Here is a 19,943-nt window from a genome sequence, read left to right as displayed (position 1 = left end):
AAGCGATAGCTAAGCTACGTTTTACTCTAAAATTGTGAATTTTATTATGTTTACTTGCTCTCTTTCACTTTATCTAACTTTATTAGCAACTGAAAGATAAGACTGGAGTAATGAGAAGAAAGTTTCATTTTATTTACCAAATATAGCTAACCTATAAGGGCCTTTGGGTCTAGTGGTAAGGCTTAAAAGACAAGTAATGTGATTATAATATGTTGGTAGCTTACAAAATGATTAATTGATGTACATGGTGGATTGTAATTTGTATTTGTTCATCTTTTTTTGTAGAACCACACATATATGCTACATCAGTCCACCTGAACACACCTATGAAAGTGATTGGCTGAATTTTCCTTTTAAAGAACTGTAAAATCATCACCTGGCCTTGTCATTTGCTTGAGGGTCATCGAGGCATCATTGCACCGATTTAAAGGAGAAATGTCTCATCAAACCCCAAGATACCGCAACGGAATGATGGGACCCCAGCTGAGAAGGGGAACCCAACAAATTCCCCAAGGTAGGTTCCCTGATGTCTTACACGGGGAAATCCAAAGACTGGACTCTCTTCTAGAAATGGAGAGAGCCAGAAGGTTTGAAGATGACGAGAGACTGGCCCACCTGGAAGCAGAGCTGAAAGAGACGAAATTCCAGTTGAGAAGGCAGATATTTCTCAAAGAGATGTTCATCAACCAGGGCAAAGTGACAAAGAGGGAACTTGAGAGAGTTAAGAAGTTCAGCGAGCAAAGAGCAAAGCAGTACCTCCAGCAAATTGATAAACTGAGAGCTGAGAAGGATCGTCTCATTTAAGAAATGTCAAAGAGTTCCAGACGCTGCAGGAGAAAGTCAGTGGGTTGGCAAAACATTTAAAATGTAGCCAATCTCTGCAGCAAAACGTGGAACAAATTCAGCTGCAGATCACTCTGGAGAAAAAAACTCCTCTGGAGAAGTCAAAAGAGGACATGGCGCTTCTCAACGCCTCGAGAGCTATGAATGCTGCAATCCAAGAAAACATGAGTAAAGAAATCAAACTCCTGGCAAAAGAACGAAAAGGGTCCACAAGTCGAGCTGGAGAGGATTAAAGGTTTATATAGAGTTAAGCTGCAGGTATGAAACCGATGTTGCTGCAGCAAACGAGCAGAAAAATACCAGCAGCGGATGAGTTGTGAGAAAAATGTTCATTTGGAAAGAGCAAATGAGGATCTGCAGCTTGCCAACCCTCTGAGAAGCAAAGAACATCGCAGGAGATCTCATTGTTGCAAGAGACGGAGGAAGATCCAGAGAGCCAGCTTGACCAGGTTCAAGTGTTACGCCAAGAGGTTTCTTCTGAGCGGGATCACTCAGAAGAAAGCTTGTCGGGTTGTTCCACGGATTTGGAATCCACAGAAGAGATGGAGCTTGAAGGAGAAACCATCCCAGAGAGATCGGACAATCCAGACGCTGAATCCATGCAGGACGGAAAGAAGAAAAAATAGAAGCTTTTGGAAAAAGCTACGAAGGGCTTTGCGTTTGAAGAAACCAAAAAAAGAAGCAAAAGAGTGAAGGAAAGTCAAGAACGTGTCTAATTTGGCCAATTGGATAAATGCTCCCTGAAAAAGAATGACGGCGAGAGAACAGCGTAGTGAAAACGAAGCAAAAAGTGTTTAGAGAAGGTGGAAGACATGCAACAGAGGAACCAAACTGGTGTTGGCCACACATAGGTCTGTGGCCTCTATATACGGGGCGCTCGCTTTCACCATCGTGCCCTGTGACGCTCCGTCAAGACAAAATTTAAAAAGGCAAGTCCCCCCCTCATTTCCATCCCCCATTAACCAACTAGAAAAAAGATCCCTTCCTGACCCAATTCAATAAAACATCCAAACGTTAAGATGAATTTGAAATGGAAAAAAAAAGTGGGCAGTGTGGTGATACAGTGGTTAGCACTGCAGCTCACAGAGTGGATGTGTCAGATCTCTGCTGTGTGGAGTTTGCATGTTCTCCCCGTGCTTGCGTGGGTTTTCTCCGGGTGCTCCGGTTCCACCACATCTCCTAAAATATGTAGGTTAGGTCAATTGGTCAATGTAAATTGCCCCCTAAAGAGTTCAAGAAACTGCAGGAATTGCTTTAAAAAAAAATTTAAAACAGCCCTTTTCCCTTCGCATTTTTAGTGGTAGATGGCGCAACAACACATGGCTCAATATTCATAGCAGCATATTTATGAATTAAAATTCTTCTTGTAATAGTAATGATTTCTGTTTATTTTCTCATTGTTCTTGTATTTTTATGGTTTGTCCTTTATTTCACCTTTTCTTCTCACTTTTTATGTTAAATTGCACTTTTTTTGTAGTGAAATGTAGCTTGTTATACTGTTTAAAAAAAAGATTAACAAAAGGATCATGCAGTGGATTTTTTATTTATTTTTTAGGACGACTGTGGTTCTGAGGGTAGAGTGATTGTCTTGTGATTAGAAGGTTGTAGGTTCGATTTCAGCTTCCTCCTGCCACATGTTGAGGTGCCCCTGGGCAAGGCTCTGGAGAGGAACTGGAGAAGGCCTGGAAGGTGAAGACCACAGTGGTGCCTGTGGTCATCGGGGCCCTCGGGGCAGTCACCCCCAAACTGGAGCAGTGGCTCAAACAGATCCCAGGAACAACATCAGACATCTCAGTACAGAAATGTGCAGTTCTAGGCACAGCCAAGATACTGCGCAGAACCCTCAAGCTCCCAGGCCTCTGGTAGAGGACCCGAGCTCAGAGGATGAAAGAGAGAGACCACCCGCGGAGGGTGAGAAGGGAACTTTTTATATATTAAGCAAATTCCCAGGCACCAATTGTCTAACATCTGAATTTTATAAATTATCTTCCCAACTTGCTCCCTTTTTATTGAATGTTTTTACAGAAAGTGTACAGAAAGAACAACTACCACCCACACTACATCAAGGCCTAATTACACAAATTCCTGAACCGCATGGTTCAAAGAGTAGGAAAAAGTAGTAGTTTATACTATTAAAAATATGGTAATCTGCCCTAATTTGCTGTATTTAACCTTTTCCTGTTTGTAATTTTTGCCCTTTTGCCTTCCTTAAGCCTTGACGTTCTTTTAGTTACTGTTTATGTGACTTGTATATATTATTGTAAATATTAAAAAAATAATTCTATGCTAGAAATTGGCTGTCTTAAAAGTCGCTAGGTGACATCATCGTCATTGTGTGATCTGGCTAGTAGAAGAAAGGAATATTACATTTTGGTAAGGCAAAAGTGATTACAAATACTCTAAGCATTTTGAAATTCAAATAAACTTTCTGAAATAATTGAATAATGTTGTCTGAATGTACACCTTGTAAATCAGTTTTGTATAGCATCAAATTTAACCAAAACACAGTTATCAGAGATGAATCGTTGATTGATGCTGTGTGATTCAAATGTAGTGCAGCAGATATACATAAATATAAATATTGTACATGATACATAGTGTAAGCAGAGAAGGAACACTGGCAAATTTGTGCATGAGTTATTTTGCCTAAAATTCAATTAAATTGAAACTCAAAAATAGTTTATTGATCCCAAAGGCAACTTAAATGAATGGTTACAATAAACTGCTTACAAAATGGTTGAAACTGGTTCTAAGTTAAATATCTGTTGATATCAAACATGTTAATATTTAAAAACAATGTTATTAAGCACAAGCGTAGTTATGTAAAGGGCAATGTAACAAGAAATCTATTTTTGGCTTTCATCAGCATACAGAGTCCTGTTAAAACTCAAGAGTTTTGAGATTTAAAAACTGAGGTAATGCTTTATTTTGACTGAATAGAGTCTGATTGAATTTTCATCAATTATATTTGAAATAAGGCTCAGTTGTCCTAATAGGATGTTCCTTACATTTTCATATTTGCCATCTGTTGATGCAGCCATGGTTTACTATGGAGACGCTAAAAATATCTAACTGAACAAAGGTGTCAGTCAGGAGAAGAATACAAAACAATCCACTATGTATGTACACTATGTTACAGTAGAGACAATCAACAATAACTGGAGAAAATCTTTCTTAAAAACACTGGACGTTTTTTTTTGTTTGTTTTTTTTCCCCTTCCAAATTGATAAAAATGTCAAACATTAACTGTCATGCTAAACGGCTAAAGTAGCTGCAGCAATTTCCAACAAGCTCTGGCTGATTTCTCTGCGTGAAAACAATCTGCTCTGTATGTCTGGACTGAGAAAAAGCGTTCGATTTCAGGAATATTTTCTAAAAAGAAAACTTACCTAAAATCTTCTAAAAACTTTGGTAAGGAATGCTCTACGGTCTGGAGGAACCAAACTGGAAGTGTTTGACCAAAAGTTCAGTTAAGCATCAGCAATGGCACTGCCTGCCTGGTAGGAACAGGATATCACGTAACCCTTTTTCAGATGGAGAAATTTTGAAAGCTAGATTAGGAATATACGACTAAGTCAAGACGTGAGATGTGAAAAGGACTCTACCAAAGCAAATTAAAGGCTAAAACGGAGACAAAAGGTGCTTTAAACAAGTATTTGTTTAAGTGTGTGCACACCTGCTTAATTAGGCTGTTGTGTGTTTTTCGTTTTTCTTAATCTTTATCTTCTGACATATTTGTTTTTCTTTATTGAAGGGCCACATTAAATGGCAAAACATAAACATTGTCTCCATTATTTAAGTCCCAATAGTTCAGATACTTTAACAGAGGCTTTGCAAAACCTTAGTAAATGTGATGTTATTTTTACTACTTAGTTTGCAGCGGTTTATAGAATCCTGTTTCCTGAAAGGCTACTATCATCTTTCTTGATCTGAGAACATCGCCGTTCGAACGTGTCTCCAGATAAAGAAGTTACATCCACCCCATAAGCAAGAAGCGATATCAACGGAAAAGGCTTTATCTTTGACACTTAAAGTTGCTTTCTTTATGAACTCTGTACATTATTTTTAGGGCTTATTTCAAATACCGCAGCCCATAAAGTCAAGTCGTTACACAATGTCCTGCTGCCTGTCTTTCGGCTCTCTTTCAGGACGAGGGTTTCTGTCCGTAAGCGGGACTATCTCATGTTGGGACGTCGTCACCTGTGAGAAAAAACAAAACACTTAGCCGAGAGAAAGACACAAAAACAGCCATTTCGCTTTGAGAACTTGTCATCACCTCTTCGGTTTCCACTTTTTCACTCGGCTTGGCTGTGTGAGTTGCAGTTTTTCTTTTTCTTAGTTCGTAAAAATGAAAGTTAAATGTGTTAATGCAATGGTATGAGGGCATCATTACGTGGGACAATTGAAGGTGTTTTACCTCAGCATCAGGTACAGCTTACATCCAACAAGAGGAAGCAGCAACAAAAACACCAGTTTTGTTATATTCATTGCCGCTATCGCAGTATTAACTCCGTCTACGGAAAAGATAAATACAAACTGCTTGATTTCAGCTCAACTCGCTTGGTTTAATGGATTCCGCATTTGTGCGGAATGTACTTTTACACGGCCAATCCTTGAATCACCTCTGACGGTAAGAACCTCCAGGGTCGAGCTGATGTTCTGGGGAGTTCTGATCGCACAGGAGTAGTTTCCCGCATGCTGACTTCTGACTGGGTTTAGAACAACTTGCTTGTTGTGGCCCCCGCTGAGGCTCAGCGGTTGCTCATTGAAGAACCACAGGTAGGTTGTCTCCTCACTCAGAGGGCAGCTGGTACTGCAGGTCAGTGTGACTCTCTGACCTTTTGTCACCACGTCAGAGGGAGTCATGGTCACCTTCAGACCTGAAACAAGTCGAGACACGGGAGATTGATGAGAAACGATCAAAAAGCAAAAGCATACAAGTTTGGCAGGATGGTGTATTGTAATATTTCATATCTCTTACAGTAAGGATGCACCTATATGAACATTTTGGGCGATATCAATATCTGATATTAATATTTCTATTATGGCAGATAACTGATGTTATATATATTTCAGTACTGTTTCAACACCTTTGGGGGAAAAAAACAACAACCAGACACGGATAAAAAAATAAATATCAGATGTTTGTATTAGCCCAGTTTTATATATCGGCGCGATATCGATATGTTAAAAAAAGGACTGTTATTGGCCGATACTGATGTTGGTGCCAATATATCGTGCATTCCTACTTTACAGCATTCTGAAAGCATTCAGAGCTCTTGACATTTTGTCATGTTACAACTACAAACGTTGGGAGTTTAACGGAAGCTGAATGAGGGTCATGAAGTTTGTTCAAAAAAAGACAAAAACTGAAAAAAAATTAAGACTGAAAAAAAGAAGGATGTGAGACTGAAAGAAAATTAAGACTGAAAAAAAGATGACTGAAAAAAAATTCAAAACCTTTTTTTGAATTTAAGGTTTTGTTTCAGATTTTTTTTTTTTCAGTTTAAGTTCTTTTCTTTTGAACAAACTTTATGGCCCCAATTTGGCTCCATAGTTTTTTTTTTTGATAGACCAACACAATGTGGGACGTGGCCTTGAAGTTGAAGGAAAATGATGGAGAGTTTTTCAAATGTTAAACAAAAACCTACAGGATGTTGTCAGTATGATTTCTCTCTTTAACTGATTGATTATTTGAGGAAATTGATTATTTGTTGTGAAGATACTCCTATCCAAAGTGTTAAATATTTGTAAATATAAATGTTACCCTTAACGTTCAACACAAGTGGGAAATTACAAGAAAATTAAATATGATCTAAATATAAAATAAATTAAACACACAAACAAATACATAAATAAATGAAAAAACAAGTACTACCTGTGACCACCAGGATCGCTCCCAGGAGGTCTGGCTGCTCACACATGTGATACTTATTGAGAGTGAACATGTATTCTCCGGAGTCGTTCTTCATCAGGTTGTTGATTGTGAGCGTGTGTTCATACTTATTCATGATGTGCTCCACCCGGCCTCCAGCTTCCATTGCGGTGACGTCAGCTTCCTCCTTCATGTCTCGTTTTATTTTATACCACAATAACAAGTCAGAAATGGCTGGGTATTCCTTTGTGTATTTGCTGGAAATGTTTACAGAAGCTCCTTCCAGCACGCACAAGCTCCTGCTAACATAATTCACGTTACCGGACTTTGTGCCTGAAGAATGAAATTAGAATGCTTAGTGGAAACCGATCACAATGACAACGTATTAGGGCTGTTGTCGACAGAAAAAAATAAATAAATAAATCAAGGAAATCTTTGAGTTCTGAAAGTTGACAGTCTGCGAGTAAAAAACTCAAATTATTAGATTAATCTCAGACATTTTGTAGGAAACACTTTTCCAGAAAAAATGCCCTTAATTTTCTAGAAAAAGTTCAACTTTTGGAAAATTTCTGATTTTCAAAAGTTAAACATTCTTGAAACTTCCAGTGTAGGGATCTGGGAAATTTCTGAGTGCCAAATGTCGACAATTTAGCAAGAAAAAAAAAAATCAGAACTTTGACTTTTGAAACTCTTCCAATATTTTTTCTAGAAAGTTTCTGAGATCAATTAAAAATTTTCTGAGTTTTTTCCCTGCTCACAAATTGTCAACTTTTGGAGCTCAGAAATTTAAGAGATTTTTTTTTTTAATTTGAGATTAACCTTGAAATTTCTGATGTTTTTCTAGCAATTTTTCAACTTTTCAAACACAGAAATTTCCAAGAGCAAGTTCTTTCTTAAACATTTATGATTTTATTTTTGCTAATTTTTGACTTTTTAGAAATTTGCAAAAATAAATTTCTATTAAATTTCTGAGTTTTATTCCTTGCAAATTGTCGACTTTTTGAGCTCAGACATTTCCAATATTGTGTTGAAAATTTCTGATATAAATCTCAAAACTTCTGAATTTTTTGGCTGAAATGTACTCCTCCTTTTCTTTTTTATATCCCTAATGCACCAGAAAGCAACAGGCCAAAAAACAATAATGCCTGTAAAAAAACGTTACTTACAGATCTCATCAGAGTGCACATATTCATTGTTTTTAACAGCGCAGGAGACGTAGTCGTCAGATTTAAATAACATAATGTCCTGACTGGTGCAGTCCATGAAAGCCTTTCTGTTCCAGTTCCAAGTGAAGGCGGTGTGAGCGTCAGCGGCGGGGCAGCTGGTGTTACAGGTCAGCGTGATGTAATTCGTTTCAGTGAGCATTTCAACTCGTACTTCTGTCAGGAGGGAATAAACAAACTTATTACATGTTAGACTGGATGGTGTGTGTTTCTGCGAGGAATCGTCACCTCTGGGGTACGTGATGGAGCACGGCCCCTCGGCTGATTTCAGCTTCTCGGGACACATTTCTGAATTTGAATACGTCACACCGAAACAGTCTGAATTGATGAAGTCTGTAGGGAAATAAACGTGATATCATTTTCCGATTGTCGTTTGATGCATTCATTGGTTTTGTTTAAAAAAAAAAAACTTAAATAAATAATCCAACGGGTAAAATAAGTGTTGAACACGACACGACGTTTCATAACAAACATATTCCTAAAGGAAATACTGATAAGACATTTTCAGCAGGTGTTGGTGACAATCAAAGTAATCCTTACATAGAAAGAAAGCAAAACAAATAAGTACAGAAATTAAGTTATGTGTAATGTGAAATGGCACGGGCGAAAAAAGTATTGAACACGATTAGTTTGTTTTATATTTTGAACCAATTGAATTCAAACCAGGTGATTGATTGAGCCATTCCAGCAGATTTCTTGAGAGTTTCCTCTGCTCTGGGTTTGGAATCACGGTCTTGCTGAAATGTTCAGCGTTCACCCTTGTTTCAACTTTATCATTCCGGAAGGTGGGCAGCAGATTCTTCTCAAGAATGTCTGGGTACATCTTTGCATGTATCCTCCTTTCAGTTACAGGAAGTTTGCTCGCAGCTCGCACACTGTGATACTTTCATCTCTAAACTTCCTCCAATCACCATACCTTCGGTATGGTGGTTTTTGGGGGGAAGTGCAGTGCATTTTCCCCTCCAAACCACGCGCTTCGGATGTTATCATCTCATAGAATGGCGAATATCAGTGGTTATCAGCCCCAATGAATGGCCTCAGTTGGTCCCTGCTCTGCCTGATAGCAGGCTGTTATCAACCATTCTATCGGTGATAACAGCCTTGTCGCTAATAGAACCTTTTTTTTTTTTTAATTTTTAAAAAAAACCTTTATTTATAATTTATCTGCGAATTTGAACAGGATATTAAGAATTTACTAAAAATACAAAAGACAAACGTATCCGTCATAAGATTTTAATTAGGTATTTAAAAACAACTCACTAAAATCTATAACCGGAGTTTTTTTTGTTTTTTTGTTTTGTTTATTTTTGTTGGCTTTTTTAAAAACCTATATTTCCAATATGCCTTTTATTTCTTTGGATTTTTTCCAATAATTCACTCAAAATAAATGCCAAAATTTAACATACTTGGTTAATTTTATTGGACCTTTTAATATGTTTGATTGAAATAAAAATAAGGACGGATCCCACAAAAACCCAAGAAGAAGAATAAGCTGACGTCATCCTATGCGACACTTACACTCCGGTGAGTAGAAATCTGCATCTGTCAAAATGTTTTTGTACTCTAAAACCAAAAATAACTCCAAAGTGTTACGTTATAAAATTACTGATGGTAGTTTTAGGACTTAATGGCAGTAGGACTGTGATGCGAATGGTTGAAGACACGTTTGTAACATTTTTTTTTTTGCCGGAAAATATACGGTGGAGGCTAGCTAAATTAGCCTCTTGGAGGCTAATTGTACCTGTACACTGTACCTGTGCTTAATACGTTTAATTAGCCATGATAGAGTCACATAATAATGTTTATAGTCATGCTTGTTGTTGCCACCTTGTAATATTGGAGGGTTGCTAAAAACATCAGTGCCCCTAGGCTGTGATGATCTTTAAAGTTTTGAACCCTGTCTGAATACACTGATTGCAGCTAGGTCATTTACTTGAATTAAAAATGAACTTGCGTCAGTACAGGCAAATTTCTTTTCTCCTGTCTGTTATTTATTGCTGTTGCACGCCAGATGAAGAGAAGTAAAGAGCTGAGAACCTGATCTTTGAACAGACAGAGACCATAGCTGAGGAGCAGCCTGGGATGCTTACTGAGGAGCATCCAATGATGACACCAGAGAACCAGGAAGAGACTGTGATAGTGCTTGATTTGGTTCCTGTTTCTCATCCTGTTGTCCCATCCTCTCAGTCTTTTCAGAAGAAAAGACCCAGAAGCATCTCTCCAACTGCCTCTCCTCCCACTCCGTCATCTCTCCGTCCCCCACCCCCGCCCATAGATCAGGCACATCTGCATTCATGTCACCTGCTGACCATGCCGTCTCCTTAAGTCAGGGTAGACTATAAGAAGAGAAAGCGTAAATTTTGTTTTCTTTAAATTCATCCATCCAACATGTCAACCTCTTTAGCACGATTTGTACCTGTGGAGATCCCAGTTAGAATTTGATTGTCCATCAGAGTGTTTGAGGATCAAATCAGGACAGGCAGTCACTGTGGTCATGCTCAATGGTATGAATAACAATTCTTTGAATGACTCAAAACCATAATATAAAAAAAAACTATATTATCAAAATTTAAATAACTGTCAACTTTGGCTGTGTGAGTACTTTGACGTACATATCCCAGAAGGGCCGTCTGATTCTATTCTTGAGTGGTTATGCGATTCAACATTTTGGTGTAACTGGTTAAACACACTTGAATCAAATGGCTGAGGTGCCACCTCATTCATTCTGCATTTAGATCATATGAAGTCCTGGTAACATCAAATTTAATTGAGTGAGATGTTTTGTCCCAGAGAAACACCTAAAACTTGAAAGACACCCAACCTATTCTTGATGCCTGGTATTTGGACACCTATGTCCTATTTTATGTTTTCTTTTTTTATCTCTCATTTTAAATCACAGTTAAGATCTTGGCTGACAGCTTCCTGAAATGATTTTTGAGTGGGAAGCCATAATATATGAGTTGGATAAGATGTTAAGGAAGGATCCCTTCAAGTGTCAAGCTTGTACCCCAGATGTGCTTTCAGTTTCAGTGGATGGAAATTGCAAGTATTACCATTTAAAGAATGCAGCAAGGTATTGTAAAATGTGTAAAATATAACAATTCTTTGTATATGTTAGTGATGTTCACTACCTTTGGACAATAACACCTCATGAAGTGTATTTTATTGCTTTGTTTTCAGATTGGAGGAACAGGCTATATTTCAGGACCTTTTCATTGCCAAGGATGAAAACGTAGGAACATTTGTGGACTGTATACACTAATCAACCAAAAATGTAAGACTGCAGATTGTAAATGTATAATAACAGTAATCTTTTAGCCTGTAATAACAGCTTGCCTGACTGAATTGTATGCATTCTAGATTTTGTGGTGGGCAGCCAGGGAGATCTCTCACAGATCCAGCAGCAAACTGGGTGAGGAGGCTTGGAGCTAGCCTTGGAGTGCTGCTTAGTGCTCTTCGAGATAGTATGAGATATTTGCATAAGCTTTGTTCTTTCAACAAAGGCTGGCCAACAGACAGTCACTTTTTTTTCCCATGGATGTAACATGTAAGTACTGGCCATATCTTGAAAACTAACAAAAAGCTGTCCTGAGCTCCAACACCTGCTTAAAATGAAGCCATTTCTCTCAATTTTCCATGGCAAAGCCCATGAATGTAAGGTAAGGAACATTGACCAGGCATTGTATAACCTTGCTGGTACATACTGCATAAACATCTTTGACACAGTTGATGTTGTTTGTGTATGTTTATGCAGATACAGATGGACAAAGCTTGTGCCAAGGCTCATCGCAAGGTCAGAAAAGAGAAAACATCTTAGCTTTGGCTTTAGAAGATGTTGGTCACTTGAAGACTGATACAGACACAGAAGTTCTGTCTTTGGAAGAGATCCTGTCCGGTGACACAACATTGCCATGGCAACAATCACACAGTGGTAAATAAACATACACTAATATGTCATCATACCTGACAGATAATGTGACTAGATACTCCAGGTGTTGACCTCAACTTACAAATTTAAACTTTTAATGAGTTGATTTGTCCTTTTCATAAATGCATTTCAGACTCTCAGTCTTCACACAAGAACAAGGGCAATCGATGACATCATGATGGTAAAGAGACTGGAAGAGGAAAAGAGGATCTTTGTTGATGGACCATCGTTGGAAATCTCTGTCATCCTATGAAGACACTCTAAAGGAGTTTCCCACCTGTTATCGGGAGGTAAATTTAAAAGTAGGTTTTTAAGTAACGCATAATCATACCGCAAGTAAAAGCATCTAAATTTTGGATTTTTATTTATGTTCAACTTTAAAGGTTTGTCCTGTGACCTGACTGATGAAGGTCCAAGAGGTCTCCAGAGCATCATCCTCAGAGAGCTGCAGCACCAACAGATGAAGCTGCAGGCAACAGAGTATTATCTACAGCAGGGGAGCCCAAAGTGGGTCCTGGAGGCCCGGCATCCTGCATGTTTTAGTTCTCTCCCTGGTTTAACACACCTGCATCAAATGATGGCTCGTTAGATGGCCTAAGAAGAACATTGACAAGCTGAAAAGGTTGTTTCTACCACCAGGGAGAGAATAAGACATGCAGGATGCCGGGCCACTAGGACCGACTTTGGACACCCCGATCTACAGACTTTGTCAGGAGCAGAGAGCGTTACCTTTGACGACGACTTCAGTAGTGACTGATAATAGTCATATATTATCATATATTGCTCATAAGTCACAAAGAGACACCTTACAATTTGTTCTTGTGCTTTCATGTTTCCAAATGGGCAGTGTTTTATCTTGTTGATTCTTTTTTTAAAATAGTTAATTTGTTTGTGCCTTTGTATTTTCTAAAAGGGCTTACTAGAGCTGTAATTACTTCCACATGCATGTCATTGAGTGTTTCTTTTTCACTTATGTTTCTGCACATCTAGTGTATTTTCTAGGTAATAAGAGAAATTGTAGTTAATTTAATAGTTTTACTATTTTTACTACAAGTGGAGTAATAACACTTGTGCTTATGTTGAGCAGTTAAATGGCTACAATGCTGCGTTAAGCAGTCCCAGTGATTCTGTAGTATCTAACATAACCAAGACATCTTTTTGGATCTTCTACTTTTCTTTTCTTTTTTTATTAATATGTGCAGCTCTGACTTATTTCTTAATCCAAAGAATACACAAAGTGTGTACTGGTGGAACAATTTCTTATCCTTGGTCAATTGAATGCGGTTCAGTTTGTCTGTCAATGTCTTTATTAAAAAGAAATAAGTTAAATAAAATTTCAGTACTTGTCAAAGTGATCTTTTAATGCGGTATTCAGGTATGATTTTGTTTAATGACATGCATTTATACAAATCGTAATGGCATGATTTTATAAACAAAACATCATCTAATTTAGTGGACTCTTCAGGACATGTTCTGGATCCATCAGCTGATGACAAGTCAGTAATGAAGCATATTAAAATGTTGGATGAACAAGAAGTGGTTTCAAGAAATTGTCAGGAGAAATAAGTTGTTCAGCTTTTAGGTACTCTTTAAGGACATATGAAAATTAGTTATAATTGCCTACATACAGTAGAGGCAATTATAGTGGGAGCCATGTCAGCTGCTGGTGTTGGTCCACTGTGTTTTATCAAGGGCAGGTCAATGCAGCAGCTATCAGGAGATTCTAGAGCACTTCATGCTTCCATCTGGTGAAAAGCTTTATGGAGATGAAGATTTCATTTTTCAGCACAACCTGGCACCTGCTCGCAGGGCCAAAACCACTGGTATTACTGACCCTGGTGTTACTGTGCTCAGTTGGCCTGCCAACTCTCATGACCTGAACCCCATAGAGAATCTGTGGGATATTGTGAAGAGAAAGTTGAGAGACGCAAGACCCAAAACTCTGGAACTCAGCAACATGAGAGGATTTACTTGCAGGTTCCCAGGTAACATCCCAGATTTTTCTGCTAGAAAAGAACAACAATAAAATCAGGATGTGGATTTTTTGTGCTGTAAGGTTCACAAATCTCTCTTTCTAAGATGGATACCTGACTTTAAAAGGAGGTGATGTAGCCAAAATATTTTCTATGCCTACATCCACCCAAATGCCAGCTAGTACTTACATCCTGTTTTGTCCTAAATATACATTATCTTGACTTATTAAGTGTTAAATGATAAACTGACTGCAGTCATTTTTACCACTACACAAATAATGAAAATCTCTCATAGTGCTTCAGTTTCTTAGAAAAGTCTAAAAATCAAAACAGAAAAAAAGTGACAGTTTCAGATTAAATGTGTGGCTTATATTAATTATAAAAGGCACAGTGTTAAATAATAAGTGTTGAATCACCTTTAAAAAGTCCAAACATCAAAATCAGCATTCCTTTGCTGATAAACGGCCTAATTTTGATATTTGGAGTTCTATCTCTATATTTCTGTGCAAATGCTGACTTTTTGTATGAATTTGTTTCACCCAAAGATGTTGTGACTTATGTGGTATAAGTACTACTGATTCCTGTTGTAATGCCCGTTTTTGTCCTCATAAAAAAATAAAGACAAATATAAAGACAGAAAAGGAGTCTGGTAGGTCAGTAATTAAAGCCACAGAGTTTATAAGTAAACAACTGTGCCTATTTTTTGCAGACCACTGCCTCCCTTATCACCCCTCGCCCCATCTACTCATCTCCACACGTGGCAATGTCTCTCAGTGTATCTTGGCATGTTTGACTGGGGTGGGGATGTACTGTCACAGGGTGGATTAGTTAAACTTTTAGACTTACCGCATTAGTTCTACGCCCAGGGATTGATTTTGGGTACTACATTTCCACCAACCTAAATAACAAGAAAAGGAAAAAAAACAATTTTAAAAACAAAATAAGAAGTGAAGTCAAAGCGTGTACACTTGAAAACTGAAAACTAGTGTGGTGACTGTCATATTTTATAATCCTTCTAAACTTTACTCTTCTTTACAAGGATTTACATATTTTCTCAAATTAGTTTAACATTAACTTTAACCACTTTACACTGGCCACATAAATGGAAACTAAGCCCAAAACAAGTTGTCTTTGCTTATAAACGGTCAGGTTTTCTGTTTCTGTGAGAATTTTGACATTTTTGGGCTGGATTAAGTCACGAGTTCAGTTTTCTTCTGGGTTCGATTCTCGGCCCGAGGTCTTTCTGCATGGAGTTTGCATGTTCTCCCTCTGCATGGTGGGTTCTTTCCGGGTTCTCCGGCTTCCTCCCACAGTCCAGAAACATGACTGTCAGGTTAATTGGTTTCTCTAAATTCTCCCTAGATGTGAGTGTGTGTGTGTGCATGGTTGTGTGTTCTGTTTCTGTGTTGCCCTGCGACAGACTGGCAACCTGTCCTGGGTGTACCCTAGCAACACTCCCGACCACAATAGGGACAAGGGTGTAAGAAAATGGATGAATGTAAAGAAAACAAAACTTACGCTTTCTCTTCTTATAGTCTACCCTGACTTAAGGAGACGGCATGGTCAGCAGGTGACATGATGCAGATGTGCCTGATCTACGGGCGGGGGTGGGGGACGGAGAGATGACGGAGTGGGAGGAGAGGCAGTTGGAGAGATGCTTCTGGGTCTTTTCTTCTTCTGAAAAGACTGAGAGGATGGGACAACAGGATGAGAAACAGGAACTAAATCAAGCACTATCACAGTCTCTTCCTGGTTCTCTGGTATCATCATTGGAAGCTCCTCAGTAAGCATCCCGGGCTGCTCCTCAGCTATGGTCTCTGTCTGTTCAAAGATCAGGTTCTCAGCTCTTTACTTCACTTCATCTGGCGTGCAACAGCAATAAATAACAGACAGGAGAAAAGAAATTTGCCTGTACTGACGCAAGTTCATTTTTAATTCAAGTAAATGACCTAGCTGCAATCAGTGTATTCAGACAGGGTTCAAAACATCATCACAGCCTAGGGGCACTGATGTTTTTAGCAATCCTCCAATATTACAAGGTGGCAACAACAAGCATGACTATAAACATTATTATGTGACTCTATCATGGCTAATTAAACGTATTAAGCACAGATACAGTGTAGAGATGTGCCGATCAGGTTTTTTCCTGCCGATACCGATACCGATCACCCATGAGGGCCGATACACCGATACCGATCACCGATACCGATCACATAATTATTTATTTATTTTTTATCATAAACACTACCGGTTACATTATGTGGAAAAAGGAACCATGAATTCACCTTAATTTAGACAAAAACTTGTTTTTAATAACTTTTTCCAAGAAGAAAACTAAACAAAACAGGTATTGTGCAAATTGTACTGGTATTGATAATACTATCTTTAACAGACTGAAAACATATGAAGGCTCTGAAGAGGCTAAATAACGCAAAGAGCCAAAATAAAACCTCTCAACATTGCCAAAAAGTTCAAGTATAAAACTTAACATTCAAAGGCAAAAACAGGTTCCATTACAATAAACAATCCAGATTTACTGAATGAAAACGTCCTGATAGCAAGACGGCTAGCTGATTACTGCTAGCTCTGATTGGCTGTTTCTGACTGAGCGGAGTAATTATGCAGAACAGGGAGGAGATTGATTATTTTTTTAGAGATTATCTGTCTCATGTTAGGACAGCGACAGTTTTAATATGTAGGTAAAATGTATTTTTTTAGTTAGATGTTGCAGCTTTAAGCAGAGGTTCGGTGTGAGAGTCACTACCAGGTGGAGCAGAAGCGAAGCTCCATCTGTGAAATATTACTACCTGTAGCGTAGCAGCGGTTCAACAGCGAGAGCAGAACCAGCGTCTTACATCGCAGCTCGAAGACTTAAATAATTTTGCGGGTTATTTGTTTAGCTTTCTGACCGTCATGCTAATCCGGGTGTTTGTAGCTGTGCGCTGCTTTACCTGCTATCTGATCCTCCGTATGTCTTTTTTACTGCAGTGAGCCTCAATGTAGCCAAACTCCGTCAAGTATGGCATTGTTTATATGTCGTATTAGCTTCGTTGTGTTGATGCATTTTGACGACCTTCAATTTTCCGCCGCAACAGCAAACTTCCCCATTCACTCAGTGCGTTATAGTTCCACATCGCTTAGGATTTGTTGCTGCGCGTTTGCGCAGAGTGAAGGAAAGAGGAGACCAGCTGCACAGGCAGGTTGGAAATGAGAAGCAGGTGATCGGTATCGGTAAAAGAGACAATGATCGCCGATCACCGATCATGCACTTTTTCACGAAAATCGGCCCGATTATGATCGGTGACCGATCGATCGGCACACCTCTAGTACAGTGTACAGGTACAATTAGCCTCCAAGAGGCTAATTTAGCTAGCCTCCACCGTATATTTTCCGGCAAAAAAAAATGTTATGTGTCTTCAACCATTCGCATCACAGTCCTACTGCCATTAAGTCCTAAAACTACCATCAGTAATTTTATAACGTAACACTTTGGAGTTATTTTTGGTTTTAGAGTACAAAAACATTTTGACAGATGCAGATTTCTACTCACCGGAGTGTAAGTGTCACATAGGATGACGTCAGCTTATTCTTCTTCTTGGGTTTTTGTGGGATCCGTCCTTATTTTTATTTCAATCAAACATATTAAAAGGTCCAATAAAATTAACCAAGTATGTTAAATTTTGGCATTTATTTTGAGTGAATTATTGGAAAAAAAATCCAAAGAAATAAAAGGCATATTGGAAATATAGGTTTTTAAAAAAGCCAACAAAAATAAACAAAACAAAAAAACAAAAAAAACTCCGGTTTTAGATTTTAGTGAGTTGTTTTTAAATACCTAATTAAAATCTTATGACGAATACGTTTGGCTTTTGTATTTTTAGTAAATTCTTAATATCCTGTTCAAATTCGCAGATAAATTATAAATAAAGGTTTTTTAAAAAAGGTTAAAAAAAAAGGTTCTATTAGCGACAAGCGGCTGTTATCACCGATAGAATGGTTGATAACAGCTTGCTATCAGGCAGATCAGGGACCAACTGAGGCCATTCAATGGGGCTGATAACCACTGATATTCGCCATTCTATGGGATGATAATATCCGAAGCGGGTGTCCAAACATGATGTGTATTCAGGCCAAAAAGAGTTCAATCTTGATCAGCTTGTGTTCTGCCAGAATTTGTCCAAACGTGATGCTTCATCATGGTCTTTCTTCAGAAGTGGAGTCCTGTGTGGTGAGCATACGGGTCATGGCTGTTGAGCGCATTGCTTATCACTGATTTCAGATATTTCTGAAACTCTCCTCATGTGGCCTCTGGCTCTTGAACAACTCCTCAACTCCTCTGTTGATTCTTTTCACTCCTCTATCAAGTGCCAGAATGGCTTTCCAATCACTGATCGATTTCCATGCCTTTTTCCACCTTCTTTGCTGCATGTGCTCAATACATTTTCCCTGTCTCATTTCACATAACTTACTACTTATTTCACCCGTTGTATCACGTTTTCTGGTGTCACTGACCCACTGAGACGTCAGGAGCTCTGAGATCCTCGTAGCCTTTGATAGCACAGGAGTATCTGACTGCCTGGTCACTGCTGACCAGCTCTTGGTACCAGGAGGACCAGTCCTCATAGAGGAACTCTCCGTTCTGGTACCAGATGAAGGCTGCAGGGCTTTCAGTCAGAGAACAGCTGCTTGAGCACATCAGAGTCACTTTCTGTCCCTCTGAGGCAGGAAACACCTTTACCTGAAGCTCTGAAATGACACCATATGGCCAAATGACAAAGCTCTCATGTCTGTCCAAAAGAAAATTTGTCTGACGTAGACGTCCTAAAAATGTAGCTCAGTTATCCTAGTTCTGTCGGAAGGAATTGGCCAAAAAAACCCCAGCAAACTGCTAAAAAAAACCCCACAGGGATTTCTTGAGTTTGAGAAATAAAAAATTACTAGAAAAAACTAAGAAATGTTGTAGATCAGTCTCTGGAATTTTTTTTAAACTTTGTTATACTTTCAAAAGGTAAACAATTTTCAAATTTTCAAGTTTTATTTTATTTCTGAGATAATTCTCAAAATTTCAGATTTTTTTCAAGCAAATAATTGTTTTTTTTTTTTTTATTTAAACATTTCCAAGATTTTTTTCCTTAGAAAATTTCTGAGGTATTTCCTGCATTTTTTTTTCCCCAAGAAAATTTATGAGATTAATCTCAAAAATTACAAAAATGTACTTCTCCCTTTTTTTCTGTCTACAACGGCCTTAATACGGAACCGTTGACCCAAGTCAGACAGCTTAAAAGTTCTCAAGAAAAATGATCACTCAGCATTTTGGAACTTAGCCAGGAAAATCTTTTTGACAATAATAGCTGCTTCAAAACATTTGTTTAGTCTAAATTAACATCAGGTGGTGTGAAAAAGGTCCTGTCTTTTTATATAACGTTTAAAAAACATCTGATTTCAAGCATACCTGCGACGTGGAGCTTCGTTCTGTTCTCTGTGCATTCCCCGCCGGATTTTTGGCAGCAGAAACTGTACTCATCACTCTTCTTCACATCTCTGATAGTCAGAGTCCCGTCCTCAGTTATGTTGTAGGTGACACTTGGAGAAATCTCTTTGATTACATGCAGAGTTTTGTTTTCCTCGAGGTAGTGCCAGCTCGTGGGCGCGGCTGGATTTTCAGCAAAGCAAGTCAGACTGACAGATGAGCCCTTCAGGACGCAGACGCTTCTCTCTGCTCCCAGAGCCCCTGTAACACAACAACTGATGTCAGCTGAAGACTCAGTCTGTGTCTCCATGTTGCTACACACAAACTCTGTTTCAGACCTGAGACGCAGAGGACGAAGCCCAAAAACATCCGTTCAGCTTGTAAAAACATCATGGCCAAGGTATCCCCTCAATTTATAGTAAGAGAAAACACACGAACAAACAAAATAAAAAAAAAACAAAGTAAATATTATATATATATTTTTGGTAAATACAAAATGTAACTCACCAGCCAATATTGACAGCAATCGTGTTGTGAAGTGCGGTTGGTCTTCTTACGGCAGATGGATCGGTTGCTGAAGAAAATTAGGCGAACAGACCAGATATAACCACAATACTGAAATGACTCTTCC

General features: G+C 38.5%; 1 protein-coding gene and 1 long non-coding RNA gene across 4 annotated transcripts; one reads left to right on the top strand and one right to left on the bottom strand.

The window, feature by feature from the left end:
* Positions 1 to 3,500: 3,500 nt before the first annotated feature.
* LOC106910154 (B-cell receptor CD22-like) lies at positions 3,501 to 19,943 on the bottom strand. 2 transcript variants are annotated; one of them, XM_088009423.1, is made up of 11 exons: positions 19,820 to 19,943; positions 19,651 to 19,719; positions 19,295 to 19,573; positions 18,355 to 18,588; positions 8,170 to 8,274; positions 7,885 to 8,097; positions 6,722 to 7,051; positions 5,466 to 5,723; positions 5,261 to 5,357; positions 5,120 to 5,177; positions 3,501 to 5,043 (listed from the first exon to the last, which is right to left on the bottom strand). In XM_088009423.1, exons 2-11 carry the CDS (start codon positions 19,703 to 19,705, stop codon positions 4,951 to 4,953), a joined length of 1,722 nt encoding a protein of 573 aa, XP_087865549.1. In that variant the 5' UTR covers positions 19,706 to 19,719; positions 19,820 to 19,943; the 3' UTR covers positions 3,501 to 4,950. The 2 variants fall into 2 exon arrangements, with proteins under 2 accessions (XP_087865549.1, XP_087865546.1); XM_088009420.1 differs by having other exon boundaries at positions 19,651 to 19,943.
* Positions 10,758 to 12,631, top strand: LOC106903692 (uncharacterized). 2 transcript variants are annotated; one of them, XR_015764463.1, is made up of 7 exons: positions 10,762 to 11,014; positions 11,122 to 11,215; positions 11,302 to 11,353; positions 11,445 to 11,600; positions 11,696 to 11,872; positions 12,003 to 12,159; positions 12,253 to 12,631. It is a non-coding gene; the product is annotated as an uncharacterized LOC106903692 (long non-coding RNA). The 2 variants fall into 2 exon arrangements; XR_015764462.1 differs by having other exon boundaries at positions 10,758 to 11,014; positions 11,302 to 11,600.

The sequence above is a fragment of the Poecilia mexicana genome, unplaced genomic scaffold (genome assembly GCF_051168715.1).
Source record: "Poecilia mexicana isolate PSO_F unplaced genomic scaffold, ASM5116871v1 scaffold_2, whole genome shotgun sequence".
NCBI lineage: Eukaryota > Metazoa > Chordata > Actinopteri > Cyprinodontiformes > Poeciliidae > Poecilia > Poecilia mexicana.
This window is presented reverse-complemented; position numbering and strand designations above follow the sequence as displayed.